This window comes from Lynx canadensis, chromosome D1 (assembly GCF_007474595.2).
Source record: "Lynx canadensis isolate LIC74 chromosome D1, mLynCan4.pri.v2, whole genome shotgun sequence".
In the NCBI taxonomy this organism is placed as follows: Eukaryota; Metazoa; Chordata; class Mammalia; order Carnivora; family Felidae; genus Lynx; species Lynx canadensis.
The window spans coordinates 114,980,466-114,998,116 of NC_044312.2; the positions used below are offsets into that span (position 1 = coordinate 114,980,466).

The following is a 17,651-nucleotide window of genomic DNA, read 5'->3' on the forward strand; positions in this document are numbered from 1 at the left end:
CCGGCCTGCCTCGCGCGACGCGGCGCCGGAAGTGAGTGAGCATTTCCGGTGGCCATCCCCGCGGCGCTGACACCTCCGAAGTGCGGCTGTCCCAGGGTCTTCTTGCCGTCATGAAGGACGTACCTGGCTTTCTGCAGCAGAGCCAGAGCTCCGGGCCCGGCCAGGCCGCCGTGTGGCACCGTCTGGAGGAGCTCTACACGAAGAAGTGAGCGCCCAGCTGAGGGGCCCCGGGCCCCAGTGCTGGGAGAGCGAGGGGGCTGCCGGGGAGGGGCGGGACCTTGTGGACTTAGGGTGCCCAGACCCGTGTGGGGAGAGTGGGGGCAGGCTAGGCCGGGGAGGTGCGCCGAGGAGCCCGGGGCGGCAAGGCTGTGGAGGAAGACGGGGTGACAGCCCCCGAGGACTGAGGAGCAGAGCCATAGGCACAGTGTTGGGGCCTAGGGTTCCCTGCCTTCCTGACTCAGGGGCTGGGACTTGGGTTTCTGAACTCCCTTCCCCTGCTCTTATGAAAAGGGTTCAGGGCTTTGAAGGCTTTCCGCCCTTGATTCCAGTCAAACAAGCAAACACCGTTTCAGGGTCAGGCTGCCATCCGTGCCGAATAACAGATCCTGGTGTCTTGCACTTGCCCCGTATAGTCGACGGCCTCCGTGCCGTTTCTCAGCGGCCTGCAGCGGATAAACCAGAAACAAGTGCACTTTTAGTTTTTTCCCCTTTCGATTCTGCAAGTGGTTACACTCTGCTTTCAGCCGCTTCTCCCCACTCCCGGTTCCTACTTGCCATTGCACTTCATCTTGGGCTTTGTGCCCCTAAGAAGAGCTCTGAGTTTGAGTTTTATAACGAGATGAGTTTTATGACAAATTCTCTGTTGCTCAGCACTGACCTCTTAAGTGGCTAGAATAATTTGCTAGCATTGTTCCACAGGAGAGCACACTTGCTGTGATAACTTCCCTGTTAAGAATCCTAGCGTTAAGCATAATGCCTTTTACGTAGAAAATGAATACATGTTTGCATGATGTTCAGTGGCCTTCTGCTATTAGCGTTTTTGAGAGAAAATTCTTAGTGTTTGGCAAATAATTGCACTTTGTATTTTTCAAAGCTTTTTTTTTCTTTTTTTCTTTTTTCTTTTTTTTTTTGTGCATTCTTAAAAATTAGAGTTTGGTTTCGAATGTACTGTCGTTTTTCCAGAGGGTTTATTGATTTGTCCATTTGCTTTTTTAATTTTTTTTAAGTTTATTTATTTTGAGAGAGAGAGAGAGAGAACACAAGCGGGGGAGGAACAGAGGGAGAAGGAAAGAGAGAGAATCCCAAGCAGGCTCTGCATTGTCAGCACAGAGCCCAATGTGATGCTTGAACTCAGGAACCCTGAGATCATGACCTGAGCCGAAATCCAGAGTCGGATGCTTAATCAGCTGAGCCACTCAGGTGCCCTTCAGTTGCCCATTTAATCCTTCATTCATCCCATTTACAGGAGAGGAAACAATTTCACCTAAACTCCTTCCCTGAGATGCTCAACTACTAAGTAGAAGAGCCAGGATTTCAGCTTATATGTGTGTGATCCCAAATTCTTGTTTTCAGTCAAAGCTCACAATAACTCTTTGAGGTAATCTAAGATATTCTCCAGGGTGACATCACCATTGAACAGCAGAACCAAGAGAGGAACTCAGGTTTAGTAGCATCTGTGTTAGCTGTCTTCCTGTTACAAATAGAAACCAGTTAATATGTGTTATGTGATAGGACCATCAAGGCTGAAGGTGTCTGTGACTGGATATTGGTTCATAGGTCTTAAGAGCCTTATGTTTTTCAGGTTGTGGCATCAACTGACACTTCAGGTGCTTGATTTTGTGCAGGACCCATGCTTTGCCCAAGGAGATGGCCTCATTAAGGTAAATGATCTGCCATGCTAGGTCAGACTATATAAACTTGCTCAAGGACTTTCAAAAATAATAGGTGGGCTTTGTAGTAATAACACACTATAACTATTCAGCAGGCACTGTACGTCGGGTAGTCTCATAAGGACTTTGTACGTTTACTTGTTTATTCCTCGTGACAACTTGGGAGATAATCCTACTTATGTAGAAGCTAACACTAAGGGATTGAGTAATTTGCCAGATATCACAGCTAACAAGTGGTAGAAGAGGCTTCAAACACAGTCTCGCTTCTTCTGAAATCCCAGCTTAAAATGCCGTCTTATAGCATAGCATGCCCTGTATCTTACTGTGCGTTTGGAAACTTATTCAGAAATAGAAAGTTCAGAATCATTTGGGGGGTAGGGTAGGACGTAGTGGAAGATAACCGCAGGAATCTTACGGGTAACGGTTGATCGCACCTCTTCCTCCACTCCCACTGATTCTGCTTGCTTGCCCAGAGGCTTTCTCTTGGGTAGTGTGGAAGATCGAGCCCCTTTCCTGCTTCACTTGGAGGTGGGGAGGTTTGGGGGGAATCCTCTGTAGTGTAGCACTTTTAGCATTTGACAACAGAAAAAGGAAAGAAAAATATTCTCTGCCCCAGCCTTCCCCACACTCCCTGACAAACCCCCACCAGTTGTTCACTGGTAGTTTCTTCCTCTTGGAAATTTCTCGCTGACATCTTTCTCTTTGATGCCTTTCTCTTGGATTCTGAAAGAATCCGAGATTTATGCCTGCATGGAAACCAAAAGGTAGTTCGTGATAACTTGAGTTATTTGCCCTGGATACATTACTTTATATGTGTTTACAGTGAAGCTTACCACCTTCTTACTCCACGACTGGGGATCTAAAGATTTTCCTGTGTTTTATATCTGCCAATTGGACATTTTACTACTCAAAGGAACTTATATTCATCTGTAAACCTAAAGATTTTGCTTGGCATTCTGTCTTCTGGATTATGTGGAAAAAATGATAAATTAGAGCTATCTTACAATTTGTTTCCTAAGGTTCTATATCATAGCAATGGACATTCATGATTATTCCTCTCCAACCTTTGCTTTCTTGTCTTTAAATCACTTTCTACCCGGAGCAAAATATTTCCTCAACCCCATGGTAACGTAACACTTAATTAGGTCAGCAGATTTGAGTTTACTATTTCAGTGGGCAAGTAAACCTTTAAAAATTGTTGGGACCCAGCCCAGCTAACTTTCAGAGAGATAGTATTCATGAATTTGCAGTCACCAGTAGTAATTTTGAGTTTCTTTTTTCTTTGGAGGGGTTTGTGGTTTAGGTAATTCCATAAATTAAAATGGGTATCAGAAAAGTTGAAAATACTCTCTTATTGGAGAAGATATCTTTAAAATAGTCCTTTGTAATGAAAAAGCCATTTTATTTAAATGGCTCTTTGCTGGGTGCCAGATTTAAATAACTCACTGGCTGCTTCAGGGACATTTCCCACCCACACACACATACCCCCCCGCACCAGGTTTTATTGAGAAATAATTGGCATATTTCTCTTCATTATTAAGGTATACAACGTAATGATTTGGTATATGTTTATATGGAAAATAACCACAGTGAGTCTACTAAACATCCATCTCACACTTTTTTTCTCCTTGTGATGACATTTTTTAAGTTTATTTACTTTGAGAGTGAGAGAGCACAAGCGAGGAAGGGGCAGAAAGAGGGAGAGAACCCCACGCAGGCTGCACGCTATCAGCACACAGCCTGACACGGGGCTCGGTTCCACAAACTGTGAGATCAAGACCTAAGCCAAAATCGAGAGTTAGATGCTCAACCTGCTGAGCCACCCAGGCACCCCATGTGATGGCTACTGTTATGATCTGCTTTTCTTAGTAACTTTCAAACGTACAACACAGTGTTGTTAACTATAGTTACAATACTATAAGTTATATCCCCAGGAATTCTCTTATAACTGGAAGTTTGTACCTTTTGACCACCTTCACACCCATTTCTTGCACCCCCCGACCCCCTGCCTCTGTCAACCACCAATCTGTTCTCTGTATCTATGAGGTCAGTTTTTTAATATTCCACTTAGAAGTGGGTCATACAGTATTTGTCTCTAATTTATTTCACTAAGCAAAACACCCTCCAGTTTCATTCATGTTGTCACAAATGGCAGGATTTCCTTCTTTTTATGGCTGAATAATATCCCACAGTGTGTGGGCATATACCCACATTTTCTTTCACGGGGACATTTCCATCTTTCTGTCTTCATAACCCAGAGGAACCGTGGACTCTACTTCTCCAAGTTGACCTCATCTTGAGGCTCCCTCTTCCCACTTTGCCCACATGGGGTGCTCCGTTTGCCCAGTTACCCAGCCATAGCTCAGAAGTCATTTAGCTCCCCTTCCCTGTGACCAGCAAACCTCTCAGACCCTCTGTCCACCCTAACTGCCGTTGCTCCCTCACTCTGTTCCCTCCCTCCCCCCCGCCTTCCCCCCAGTCTTGTTATAAAGCAGAAGTGTGATCATGTGTTTCCACTGGTTCAGGTTTGACCTCAGGGCAAGGACAAGCCCCAGTGCCTTCCATTCTGTGTCCATCAGAGTGCTGCTAACACATGCGCAGTGTTTTCTTCAGTGCTTCTACACGTTTGTTCCTGCTGGAATGTTCTCCCAACTGCCTCCTCCCCCGTACCAAATCTGTTCACCTGTCTAACTGCTCTTCCTTCCCTAAAACTCAGTTATCACCATTTCTGGAATAACTTTTGGAACCTCTCCTTTGGGTTGGCCCACCTGTGTGCTGTTTTTTTCCTCGCTTGTAAACTCACAATATTGCCAGTTCTTTGTTTATGAGTCTGCTCTCCTCAGCCAGAAATCCTTGAAAGCCTGTCTTTTATTTTACATATTCTATGTTTGCAGTACCTGGCAAAAGGTCTGAGTAAGTGATCAAGTGTTTGCTGAATGGCTTGTAAATTTGGCAATATAGCCTAAAATCTTCTAAAATCTGAAAGTTAGTGAATCTTTTAAACAGATAGTTTGTTTTGCTTAGAGTACTTTGGAGACAGAATCTAGGAATTGGTCTTTATGAGATCTTTATAGGTCAGGTATCTAATTCCAAAAAAAAAGCACAGCTGTTTTCAGTAATCCATTCGTGATTAATAAGCCCAAATATGGGTCTCCTATCAACTCGCAAACATTTCTGCAACGCCTGCTATATGGTGGGCATTTTGGTTGTTTGATTTTGCAGAATGAAAGACATCCTGTAATTACTCTGCATGTTTTGGTTCCACAGCTTTATGAAAACTTCATCAGTGAATTTGAACACAGGTAAAATACCTTTGTCAGTTTTTGACTTTGAACATGGAAACATTGATACTACTGACACTCAAAAACCGGTGGTTTTTATTTCAGGGTGAATCCTTTGTCCCTGGTAGAAATCATTCTTCATGTAGTTAGACAGATGACTGGTGAGTCTGACTTTATTTCATAAAGGAGCAGATCCAAGTGGTAATTCAAATTATTTTGAAATGTAAGTTAATTGAACTTTTACATTTTGATAGAAAATACCAGATTCTAAGTTAGGTTTTTATTATAGTTATGGTCTAACCCTAAAGGTTATCCTACCTAAGTGTCCTCACTGGTAGGAACCGGTCTCTAAAGATACTATGATGGTGGTTCTTCTGACATTGTTCTGCCTTTTCTAGATCCCAACGTGGCTCTTACTTTTCTGGAAAAGACTCGTGAAAAGGTAAATGTGAAGCCTGGGCCAAGACTTTTAGAATACGTGTGACTTACAGCTTGTGTCTGTGGTCGCTGTGCACACCTTTTAGAGACTACTGTGTCTCTGATCATGTCAGTTAAGCCAGTACGCAGATGGCCTTGCTTTGTTAGTCTCCTGCCCACACTTCTCAGGTTCTTTTGTTTCTGACGTCTTCAGGTGAAAAGCAGTGATGAGGCAGTGATCCTGTGTAAAACCGCAATCGGAGCTCTGAAATTAAACATCGGGGACCTACAGGTTACAAAGGTAAGGTTGCCATAAGAGATTCCCTTGGGTTTAAAAAGTTGTTTAGAAGGGCACCAGGGTGGCTCAGTCGGTTGAGCTTCCGACTTGGGCTCAGGTCTCATGGTTCGTGAGTCTGAGCCCCGCATCGGGCTGTCTGCTAAAAGCACGGAGCCTGCTTTGGATCCTCTGTCTCCCTCTCTTTCTGTCCCTGCTGTGCTCACCTTCTCTCAAAAATTAAACATTTAAAATAAATAAATAAAAAGTTGTTTGGAGCTATAGGAGAAAAATCCTTTTTTTCCATTTTAACTTTTTTTTTTTTTTTTTTAATTTTTTTTTTTTTCAACGTTTATTTATTTTTGGGACGGAGAGAGACAGAGCATGAACGGGGGAGGGGCAGAGAGAGAGGGAGACACAGAATCGGAAACAGGCTCCAGGCTCTGAGCCATGAGCCCAGAGCCTGACGCGGGGCTCGAACTCACGGACCGCGAGATCGTGACCTGGCTGAAGTCGGACGCTTAACCGACTGCGCCACCCAGGCGCCCCTCCATTTTAATTTTTAAAGTAACTTTAAATTCTAGAAAAGTTGCAAAAATAGCACAAAGAACTTTCCTATACCCCTCCCTCACACTCCCATTGTGGACATTTCACTTCTTTGCCCTATTACTCTGTGTGTGTAGTTTTTGTTTTTCAAAACTATTGAGGGTAACTTGCTGGTACGAGGCCTGTTCCCCTTGAAAGAGCACTGTCCTGGGTGAGCACAGCCGTCAGCAGGACGCATCCAGACAGCCTCAGACTGTCCCCGGCACCCAGGTTCTCACTATCCGGGTGTCGGCCCACTTACCATGACAGGTCATATCGTACACTGCTCCTCCACCCTCTCTGCCTCCTCATCATTGTTAAGTTTCCCGTCTCTTTTTTATTTTAATTTTAGTGCATTTTGGGAGACAGATGTGGATAGGAGTGGCAGTAAGACCAACTTATGTTGTCAGTCCTCTTTGTTGAACCAGAGACTACACGTGTTTATTTTGGTCTTGGTTTGGGGTTTTTTGGTAACCATAATATTAAAGAAAATATCAGGGTAAGTGTTAATGTTCTCATTGCCCTAAAATAATACTACTTATTGTTTGTTTGTTTGTTTTTAATTTTTTTCAATGTTTATTTATTATTGAGAGACAGAGAGTGAGCAGGGGAGGGGCAGAGAGAGAGGGAGACACAGAATCTGAAGCAGGTTCCAGGCTCTGAGCTGTCAGCACAGAGCCCGATGCGGGGCTCGAACCCACGAGCCGCAAGATTGTGACCTGAGCCGAAGTCAGAGGCTTAACCGACTGAGCCACCCAGGTGTCCCTGTACTTACTGTTTCTTATTCCTGCCCAGTCCTAGCCTGCATTCATACTTACTACATTTTGCTTGGAAATATTTAAGGCGTGTTGAAATCCATAAAGTACTATAAAGAATGCTGTCGTGGGCATCCACGTGCCCTGCCCAGCCAGGGAGTGAAGCAACCTGGGAATGGAGCTGCTGGGCCCCCGTGCACGCTTCTGCACCAGCAGTGCTCCCGCACACGTGCTTGGTGTTCCTCGTACTTGTGTGTTTCCTGATGCTCACTAGATGGGGATGTGCAGGTCTAAGTGATGTGTAGTATTGTTTTCAGTTGGTGGCTCAGTGTGAGGTTTGAGTCATCGTGTTGGTGCCTGGGACCAATTCATTTTTACTATTTGGTACCTCACTGTGTAACTGTCTCATAGCCTGCATATCCAGTCTCCTTCCTATGGAAGGGATTCAAGGTTCTCTTTTCTACTGCGAATAGTGATGTTAATTATCAGCATTTCTATGCCTGGTTCCTTGTGTACATGGGCAGAATCTCACCGGGACATATGCCTGGAGGTGAGGCTACAGGTATAAGGTGTATACCCTCCACTTTTACTAGATGTTGCCAAACTTTTCTCCAAGATAGCTCACACTCCCCTAGCACCGTACGAGCACTTGCAGAGCTCCGTATCTTCGACACTTGGTATTTTCAGACCACTTAATTCTTGGCGATCTGATGGAGGTGAAATGCCATCTCATTGGGGGTTTAATTTGCATTTCTTGATTGCTGGTAGTTTATTGACCACTCCATTCATGTCTCCACTTCTGTAAATTGCCATTAACATCTTTTCTTTTGCTCATTTTTTCTGTGTTGCTTGCCACTTGTTGTTTCGTAAGAGTTCTTTATATAACTTTGGCCGTATGCCCTCGTGGGTTTCGCGTGCAGTAAATATCTTTTCCCAGTCTATAGCTTGTCTTTGTTCTTTTTTTTGTGTTTTAGGTGAACTGAAGTTTTCCATTTTAATGTACTCAAATCTATCGATCTTTGTGGCTTATGCTTTTCATCTCGTCATACATTTCTTTAAAAATGTCTTAAGTTACAAAGAAAGGTGATCTTGTTTCCTGCACATAGGAGACAATTGAAGACGTTGAAGAGATGCTCAACAACCTCCCTGGCGTGACATCAGTTCACAGTCGTTTCTACGATCTCTCTAGTAAATACTATCAAACAATCGGAAACCACGCATCCTACTACAAAGATGCTCTGCGGTTTCTAGGCTGTGTCGACATCAAGGATCTTCCAGGTAACATGGGGCCGTTAGAGTCCGTTAGAGTCCGTGTCGTGGGAGCTCACTCTCGGGGCGTGGTAGCAGGCCTCAGAAATTCCTCCAGTGTATCTATCCCTTGTTGAGGAGAGCCCACGTGGTGATAGGCTGGAAAGAGCCATGAGAGCGTTAGTTTTTACAGGTGTCTGCCTTCAGCGTTGAGTTGAGATGAGCCTGCACCCTATAGCCCTTCACCGTCCCTTCCCCAGTCTTCCCGGCTCTCTGAGTCAGAGGCCTTGGTGAGAAGCGCAGCGATGCAAGTCCCTCGACCCCTACAGCACGAAGGGCGTGCCGCCACCCTGTACCTGAGAGTCGTGTTCCAAAAACCGCACAAGACCCAGGGGAATAACTTACTTAGGAAAATCACTTGCAAAGCAAAATGAACAATGAGTTTTGGGGAAAGTGCGAGGAGTATGTGTTTAAAGAAGAAATTTGAGCCTCTTGGGTGTTTCTCACAGTACACCATTGAAGCTGTGGAGACCAGCGACGCCTAAAGATGTTAGTGCAGTTTTTAGATGCAGTTCCTGCAGCTCAAGAAAAATATATTGGAAAGCACAGCTAATGTGGTCAAGAGAATAGGGAGTTGTTGTATGGGAAAGGAAGATTGTAGTCTGAAAAGAGGCTGAATGAGGGGACTTTCAGATAAATGAGAGGTATCACTTCCATAGGAAACAAGAGGTATAAGGAACCTGCTACTCCAGGAAGTAGATGAGCTGAAAATGTAAATCGATTCACTTATTTAGGTAGAAATAAGTGAATGAATGTCTTTCCCACAAAACCTGTGTATGCGGTTCCAGGTATAACTTGAGTTGATATGGTACTTTAAAAGAGATGACTAACGTTAAGGCTTTGTGATATAACCATTACAGGGAATGGTTTCTTTTTTATGAGAGTTTTAAAGCCAAGCAGGACTGATTCTTGTAACTGGGGTGTCACTGGAGATGTGTTGTTGCCGTAGTGTCTGAGCAGCAGGAGAGAGCTTTCACGCTGGGACTAGCAGGACTTCTTGGCGAGGGAGTTTTTAACTTTGGAGAACTCGTAAGTGGACCCTGGTCACAGATTTCTTAACAAGGGGGAGACTGATTTCTTTGCCAGCTAACTGTCTCGTCCTCACAGCTCATGCACCCCGTGCTGGAATCACTGAGGAACACCGACCGCCAGTGGCTGATTGACACCCTTTATGCCTTTAACAGTGGCAACGTAGAGAGATTCCAGACCCTGAAGACCTCCTGGGGCCAGCAGGTCAGCCATGGGAAGGACGGCTGAGCACTCCTACATGCTCCTGGCTCTCCTTCCTTGCGTCTGTTTATTTAACAGATGTTGACTTGCACCTTCTACACGCCAGCCGCTGGGGAGACAGGAGACTAAGACGAGCCAGTCTTGCTCTCATAGAGCAGATGGTTAAGTGGCTAGTTAGAGTAGTAACTCAGCTACTCTGATAGAATAGGGGAGTGTCATCTGGGCGAAAGGGCTATCACAGAGGACTGCCCCAAAGAAGCCATGCTCTGTGTCTGACCTTAGGTGTGAGTGGAATTTAGCCAAGGGAAGAATATGAGAAGAGTATATTCAGCAGAGGAAAAGGAAGCTTTTAGCATGTTGCTGAATTGCAGTAGGGTATGTGAGGCTCAAGTGAGTGAATGATGAGAGTCGGGGAGAGCCCAGGGTGAGGGAAGGCAGGACGGTCTGCGCAGGGCAGAAGCAGTTGATGGGAGGAAGGGGTCAGTGCAGGGGATGGCGGGGCAGTCAATGCAGAGGAAAAGAGGTAGCAGGGGAGAGGGCGCCGGGCAAGGAGTGGAGCCTCTGGGAGGTGTGAATTAGGGAGGAGAGGTGTTTAACAAGGACCTGAGCTTTAATAGTAAGTTTATTCTTTTTCAAATGAAACTGTGAGAAGGAAAATTACTAAAATGTTCATAGTGATAGGGATCATGGTTGTATTACTGTTCGTACTTTTCTAAAGCTTCAGTTTTCTCAAAGTTCAAAATAAACTTGTAGAATTCACACATAACAGAGCCGAGTAGATACAAACGGACTGTGAAGAGGCAGAAAGCAAGTCCAGTCGATCCTAACTGTAGTCTGTATTTTGATCTCTGAAAGAAAAAATTGTGCCGCTTGGAAAGAAAGATGGCTAGCCGTAGAAAGTTAAGAAAACTAGAGCCGTGTGCCTGCGGCACCTGTCTAGGCAGCAAGAGCCCATCTGGGGCGAGTGGGCTCTTTCTGAAAAGCCTGACCTGTCCAGTTCCCTGCTGGCTCTGCCTGTGTTGGGGTGTGAGTTCCTAAATGTTTGAATCCAGTAACCCCTTCTCCTTTCTTGTCTCTGTGCTCAGCAGTGACCTGTGACCTACCTGTAGGGTGACTACAGGTCATGCAGAGGGCATGGTTCTCATGATAAGGCCGGTTTTCATTATAAATTAACAACCTGCTCTTTCAGTTCAGAACAAGCCCCTGGAGCGTAAGGAGTGTGTTCCTCAGAGGCTCCCCTTACACAGAGCTGACGGAGCAGGCAGTACACTTGGACCTGCTCAGACACAGGATGGGTCCTTCCCTGTCTTTCTTTGTGCCAAGTCACCTGGTGTCTGTAAACCAGGTGCCCCCTGGTGTCTGTAAACCTCGTAAATGCCTTGTGTGGGAGCATGACATTTCCGGGGTGCACCTTCTAATGGTTTCCTAAGAAAAGTGAGCCTCCGTGATCTTCAGCGTAAGGTGTTTGGACCTGCAAAGATTCTTTGTGTTCGCTCTGTTGTAGAATTTCAAAGCCCAGGTTGGGTAACTGATGCTTTCTACTTTACAGCCTGACTTGGCAGCCAACGAAGCCCAGCTTCTGAGGAAAATTCAGCTGTTGTGCCTCATGGAGGTAAGCAGGCACCCAGGAACCGCTCGCTGTGCGAACGACTGCCGTAAGCAAAGTGTGGAAAGCGTGTTCTTTTAAATTTTTTTTTTTTTTCAACGTTTATTTATTTTTGGGACAGAGAGAGACAGAGCATGAACGGGGGAGGGGCAGAGAGAGAGGGAGACACAGAATCGGAAACAGGCTCCAGGCTCTGAGCCATGAGCCCAGAGCCTGACGCGGGGCTCGAACTCACGGACCGCGAGATCGTGACCTGGCTGAAGTCGGACGCTTAACCGACTGCGCCACCCAGGCGCCCCATGGAAAGCGTGTTCTTAATGAGATACACGATTAACATAAAGGAAGAGTTTAGTGTGTGGTTCACTAATAAGATCTAGGTTTTCAGAGCAAGTATTGACAAAAACGTTCCTATCAGTCAGTTCTCTGACAATTTCTATTTGGAAAAGTAGTTAACAAGCAAAAATTTTTTTTCAGATGACTTTCACACGACCTGCCAATCACAGACAACTCACTTTTGAAGAAATTGCCAAAAGTGCTAAAATCACCGTGAACGAGGTACAGGTTGTTGGACTCTGGATGGCCCAGTGGTACAGCTGCTACCTGGACGGGTCAGGGCTCCTGTGAGCACGGCTCCCTAGACTCCAGACCACAAAAGACATTGTCTTGTTCCCCCATATTTCAGGGCCGGCTGGTGTGTACTCGCAGGCCTCAGGGTGTCTTACACGAGCCCCTCTCTGCACAGGTGGAGTTGCTGGTGATGAAGGCGCTCTCAGTGGGGCTGGTGAAAGGCAGTATTGATGAAGTGGATAAGCGGGTTCACATGACCTGGGTGCAGCCCCGCGTGTTGGATTTGCAACAGGTAATGTGACTGGAATACATAGTTCACCTTTGTGGGTGTTTTGGATTGTGTCTGTGCTGTCTTAGTTTCGCTTGGATGGCAGCCATTTAGGAAGAAAGCGGTATTGACAAAGGGATTTCAGAGAATATCTTACTGCTGTAGGGACTGAGGGTTTTTCAAAGAACCTAATTTAGTGCAAGCCTGGGGTTTGAACCCTGCACTTAAAAGCTTATCGTAATAACAGGGCTGGTTGTGCTGATGCTGCCTTTTAATCTTCAAATTGGTGCTCTGATCAAATGCGTTCCTAGTTCTGTGGTTTGAGCTCAGATCCATCTTGTTCGTATTTGCTTTAAATTTAATCCTGTGGATTTCCTCTATTCTTGCCTGTTTTCTTTCATGCAAGTTTTTTTTAATGTCCTGGTGATAAGAATTGACTGGGATAAGCCCGTCTCACATAGCCCACTCTCCCAGCTCCGATGCCCTGTTTGTTAGTGCTGCCCTAAAGAATTGGCTGGAAACGTACAGCCGCCCCGTCGGGTGCTGTGATTCCCAAGTGTCCTAACACCGTGTGGTCCTGGTTTGCCTCAGATCGCGGGCATGAAGGACCGCCTGGAGTTCTGGTGCACCGACGTCAGGAGCATGGAGATGCTGGTGGAGCACCAGGCCCACGACATCCTCACCTAGCGCCCCCACCTGGCCCGTGTGTGGCAGCTGAGGCCATCTGCATTTAATGGGGGTGGGGGGTGGGGTTGTGTTTGTGGAACGGGAACTGTTCTTCCTGCTGTGAGAACAGGACTGTCACCGATGGGGTGCGCGGCCACAGATAGAAGCCTCCTTTGTGGAGGTCTCCTGTAGCCCGCAGTGGGGAGGGGTCACCAGTCTCTGGTGACCAGGCAGGCGCGAGCGTGCACGTGCCCCGAGGAGCGAGAAGGCGCCACCCTGAGTGCGTGGGGACACCACTCAGAAGTTCGTCTCCATCCCATCCACCTGTGTGAATATCTCTGGTGTCGTTTGAGAATGTTCCTGTAATAAACGCACTTGTTTTGTCCTTTTTGTGGTTCTCTTTTCCTCGGTCTTAGCTTTGATGTCAAGCCTGGGCCTGGAGAGATTAAAACGCGGGAGATGGGAGATAGGGCTCGGTGGGGAGTGGGCCTCGGCCCCCCACTCCTGCCCTGGGCAAGGGGCGTCTCTGCACACACAGGGCACAGGGCAGAGCCAGGTGCAGAGGGCCGTGGGCCCCGTGGCCAAGAGAGCAAGTCCTGTCTGCTGTGGCTCAGACATGGTGTTCACCCGATGCCCACCCAGCCAGCCCTCAGCCCCGTGCTGAGTGTGCGGGGGGCGGGGGTGCTCGTACACAAAGAAGAATCACCAGTGACCACTAGGTGAAGGGAAGGGTTTAATGCGATCTTTCATCCTGTGCCTGGAGCTGGAACCACAGAGCCTTCATGCTGCCGAGCTTCTCTTGTAGCTCTCCAGGTGGTGTAAGACCCAGCCTGCAGGAATCAGGAAGCTGAGGAACATCACCGAGAGCCCGATGGCTTGCTCCTGGGTGAGGGAAGCACGGGTGAGTGCACTGGGCCGTTACCAGGGTCGTTCCCAGGTCATCGAGGAAGGCCATTACCTGCCCCTCTGTGCCCGGGTCCTAACCAGAGCAGCAGGTCCAGAGTTACAGGCATCCTGCCCCGCCCCCTCTGCTCCGGTGGGACCCTTGGCCCAGCCCCAGACTTGCTGTGCGTCAGATGGAAAAAGCCTGCGGGGTGCCAGCAGTGACCACTGTAGTCATCAGTTTGGACAGCTGCTGCGGAGACCAGGCTAGCAGCCCTGGGCTCCAGTCTCTGTGGAGCGGGACCTCTCATCTTAGCCCCCTTCCCCCGCACCAAGAGCCTGCCTGGCCAGGCCATGTGTCCCTCGACCTTGAACTCCTTCTGACCTTGCGTGACAAGCACCCTCACTTCCAGTTACCAGGAGACAAGAGCATGTCCGGTGCTGTGCAGGATGGAAGAGGTTCGGGTTGTGTAAACAACTGCAGGGCCCTTTTCCCTAAATGGTGGTCCTGCTCAGAAGCCTGGATGGAGGAGAGGGGACCCCTTGCGCTCTGTGTGCAGGTGTGTGCACGCACACCTGGAGCCAGGTTCTGGAGAACCAGCCATATGTCCCCTTCACTTGGTTTCCTCCGGAAGGAGAGCCTGGGCCCAGTCATCGCTCCCTGTTCCTAAAACAGAGTCAGATGCCGGGCTGGACTCCTCCTCTCGGCTTCACCTCCCAGCAGCCTCAGCAACGCTAGCCCAGAGCTGGGCCCTTAGGCTACACCCACGGTCTGACCTTGGGCAGATGACCTTCTAGACCTTGGTTTATTGACGCTGAAAACAGGTCGTTGTCTGCTCTCCTGCAGCCCCAGGGTGACTGGGGTGCATGTTTCCCCTGTGTGCTTCCTGACCCTCCAGGCAGCCCACTCTTCCCCTTCAGTAGTGGTGAAGCCAGAGTAGACACCGAGCGCCCTTCAAGCTCAGCGGTTAGCACCCCTCATTTGACAGGAGGCGAGTCGGGGCCTGAGAACAAACCCTCCCCTAACTAACTCCGCTGACTGCTTTGGGAGCCTGGCCTTCAGGTAGTGACCGCAAGGACCCTTCCTGGAGTGGGGACACTGTCCCAGACACGGACTGAGTTCTAGCACCAGGATCACCTCCAGAAGCTGCACCCCTGAGAGGACATTCCCCCTCTCCTTTACCAGCCTGGCCTTCTGTGCCCTGCCCCCAAACCTATCTCATCTTCACAACAGCGCAGGACTGCCCACTCCACCTGCTCGGGTCAGCCCCCCTGCTGCCCTGGAGGTTCTCACCATGGGAGAAGTGGGTGTTCTGGCTGGCTTGGCGGAGACGTGTGCCTTGGGAAGCACCCAGCCGCCCCGGGGGGCTGGCAGCAGCCTGCCGGCGGAGGCTAACCTCAGCATGGCCGTTGAGCCGAGCTCCTCGTGTCCAGCAAAGTTCTGCACTTCTGCTCGGCGTGTCCTCTGCTCACTTGGGTGTTGGGGCTTTTTATAGCTCCGGGGGAGGGGGCAGGGAGCACTGCAGCTGTCCCCTCCCGTCGTGGTGCTTTGGCAGAAAGCACGCCCGCTCAGAAGTGGGGAGAGCCAGCGCGCAGACCGGCGGCTGCCAGCACTGCCCCTGCCGTGGCCCCCGAGGTCTTCGGGCCCTGTGTAGCGCAGGCAGACATCACCTGGAGAAGGCCTTCATTCCTCTGAGAAAGGCGCTCGGAGAAGCAGGGCCAGGGAAGTCAGGGAATTTGGGAGCGCAAGAATGGAAAAGTGACATCATTTCAGAGTGAGCCTTAAATATCTGGGGTGTCAGCTGGCAGGACGGTGCATAGAGCTATTTTTAAGTTCTCTTAACTCGGGAGTTCCCGGCGGAGCTGCCCAGCCTCCTCGTCCGTGACCGATGCAGCCCCACTCCACCTGCGCGCGGCACTGGTGGGTCAGAGCAGCCTGGCTGCTGATTTCAGTGGCGTTGTCACTAACGCTGACAGCTTTGTTCCGAGACTAGACAGTCACCATTGCGCCGTCATTGCACTAGTCACGGCACACGGTAGATCAGCAGATACTTTGTGCACGCCAGTTCGGGGACGGGGAGGTGGCGCGGGGGCGGGGGGTGGGCAACACTCAGGCCCTTGCCTCCTGGCCCACATGCAGGTAAAGGCTCCCAGGGCCAAATGTCCTGGGTCCGCGCTGCCCACCAACCCTGGGGTAGTGGGCCTGTAACCCACCCACAAGCCCTGTGTGAGCTCGGAGCCTCCCTGCCTCTCTTCCCTTCTACAGAGAATGGGTCACTCGTTTCTTCCCACAGCAAACATCTCCTGGCAAATCTGTTCTACTGAGAGATTGTTTCACACCTTCTCTCTGTACAAACCCTCCCCCCTCACTGGAGACCCTGCTGCTGATTCCGAGAGAACAGAAGTGACCAGATACAACCCGCTGCTCAACCCCACTTCCCGTCGCCCAGGAGTGCCGTGGCCCTGAGCCCCAGGGGGTCACATGCCAAGGTCAAGTCCCCAGCGGCCTCTCCAGCCCTTCTCCTAGGTTGCTGGATGCTGAGCCTCTGCTCTTCCTTCCACCTTGTCCGGATCTTGCGTGACCCCTGACAGCCCCAGGACTTTCGCTGTCTCTCCACCCACCTTCACGGCTCATCTGGCCTTGTACCCCGGCGGCTTATCAGTCACGATATTTAGGATGTACCGACGCCAATCCTTACCCCCTCTTTGGTGGGGTTCCTGAGGCTCTACAGTGAGTGCCCCACCCTGTCCCTTCCCAGCTGCTCAGCCCAAATGTCTGAGCACCACCCTTGTTTCCCTCGGGTGCTCACGCTCCCACCAGGTCACCAACATCACCACACCCCACCCTCCCCCCGTACAACCTTGAATGTGTCCTCTGAGACTGTCCCACACAGTGGCCAGGACAGCCCTTCAGGAACAACCAGGGCCTGCCACTGCCACTGCTCAGCGCCGCCCCCCCCCCCCCAGAGACTCCACCCACTTCCTTCTCATGGCCTCCAAGGCCTAAAGGGTCTGACCACTGCCTGCCTGGTCCCAGCCACACCTCACTCCCACCCACACTGGTGCCTCAGCCTCATGTTTCCAAATTAGTCAGGCCCTGTTCAAACGACCTCTCCTCAGACACATCTTATTGGTTGGTGGTCTGCTTATGTAGCTGGAATACAAGCCCGATAAGGGCAAGGACTTTTGTTGGGCTCATCACAGAACTGTTGGGGCCTGGCAGATTTCCAGTCAATGTTGGAAGAATAGGTTGGGGTATGGAAAGGAGGGATGGGAGCGGGGCCTGGATGGATGGGGTCGGGAGGACAGGTGTAGTTCTCATGTCACAGCCGGCATCGGCTTGGATTGAGAGGGGAAACTGCAGGGCTTTACTCTACTGTCAGCAGGACCTCGATTACTGTGGACGGCAGTAAAGGTCACAGCCCAGACCTGATCAGTGTGGGCACAGGCCAGTCGCCGAGAAGCAGCAGGCCATCTGACCACATCGGTCCCTCAGCCCCCAGACTCGGCTGCGGTCACCGTCCTCACCAGGTATGATGACACCCCAATCCGCTTGTCTACAAACGGTGGGTTGATGATCCGAATACATCGCATGAGGATCCTAGTTTCGCTTTTGTCCTTCCCTGGAAACCACCCTCGTTCCAACTGTGGGGCTCTTTTCTGGGCGCCCCACCCCGCCTCCCACTGTCTCCCTGTGCCTTGGTTTCCAGTGAGGAGCCAAGTCCCTGGAGGCTGGAGGCGGGCGTGTGTCCTGAATGTTATCTCCAGCAGCTGGGTCCCGATGTCAGCCTTAGGCCGTGGGGGGCTCTGCCCCTCCTCTAGAGTAATCCCTTCCACCTAAACCTTTAATTATAGGTCCAGTCAGGAATAAGGCTGCGGGTCAGATGATCAATCATCCAGCCTACGGTGTTTCTTTTTCCACA

General features: G+C 49.4%; 1 protein-coding gene across 3 annotated transcripts; it reads left to right on the forward strand.

Moving 5' to 3' along the window:
- Positions 1-35: 35 nt before the first annotated feature.
- Positions 36-13,236, forward strand: PSMD13 (proteasome 26S subunit, non-ATPase 13). Of its 3 annotated transcripts, none has more exons than XM_030333186.1 (13): positions 40-205; positions 1,802-1,880; positions 5,112-5,191; positions 5,276-5,331; positions 5,569-5,612; positions 5,802-5,888; positions 8,308-8,479; positions 9,459-9,538; positions 9,617-9,742; positions 11,289-11,351; positions 11,820-11,900; positions 12,088-12,204; positions 12,772-13,236. In XM_030333186.1, exons 1-13 carry the CDS (start codon positions 111-113, stop codon positions 12,865-12,867), a joined length of 1,176 nt encoding a protein of 391 aa, XP_030189046.1. In that variant the 5' UTR covers positions 40-110; the 3' UTR covers positions 12,868-13,236. The 3 variants fall into 3 exon arrangements, with proteins under 3 accessions (XP_030189048.1, XP_030189046.1, XP_030189047.1); XM_030333187.1 differs by having other exon boundaries at positions 5,157-5,191; XM_030333188.1 differs by lacking the exons at positions 11,820-11,900; positions 12,088-12,204; positions 12,772-13,236 and adding an exon at positions 11,646-11,800 and having other exon boundaries at positions 36-205; positions 11,289-11,406.
- Positions 13,237-17,651: the final 4,415 nt, after the last annotated feature.

Coding starts and splice junctions, on each gene's coding strand:
- PSMD13 (XM_030333186.1), top strand. CDS start 111: ATGAAGGACGTACCTGGCTTTCTGCAGCAGAGCCAGAGCTCCGGGCCC. Junction 1,881..5,111: donor AAGGAGATGGCCTCATTAAG/GTAAATGATCTG, acceptor TTGATTTTGCAG/AATGAAAGACATCCTGTAAT. Junction 9,743..11,288: donor AGACCTCCTGGGGCCAGCAG/GTCAGCCATGGG, acceptor TCTACTTTACAG/CCTGACTTGGCAGCCAACGA.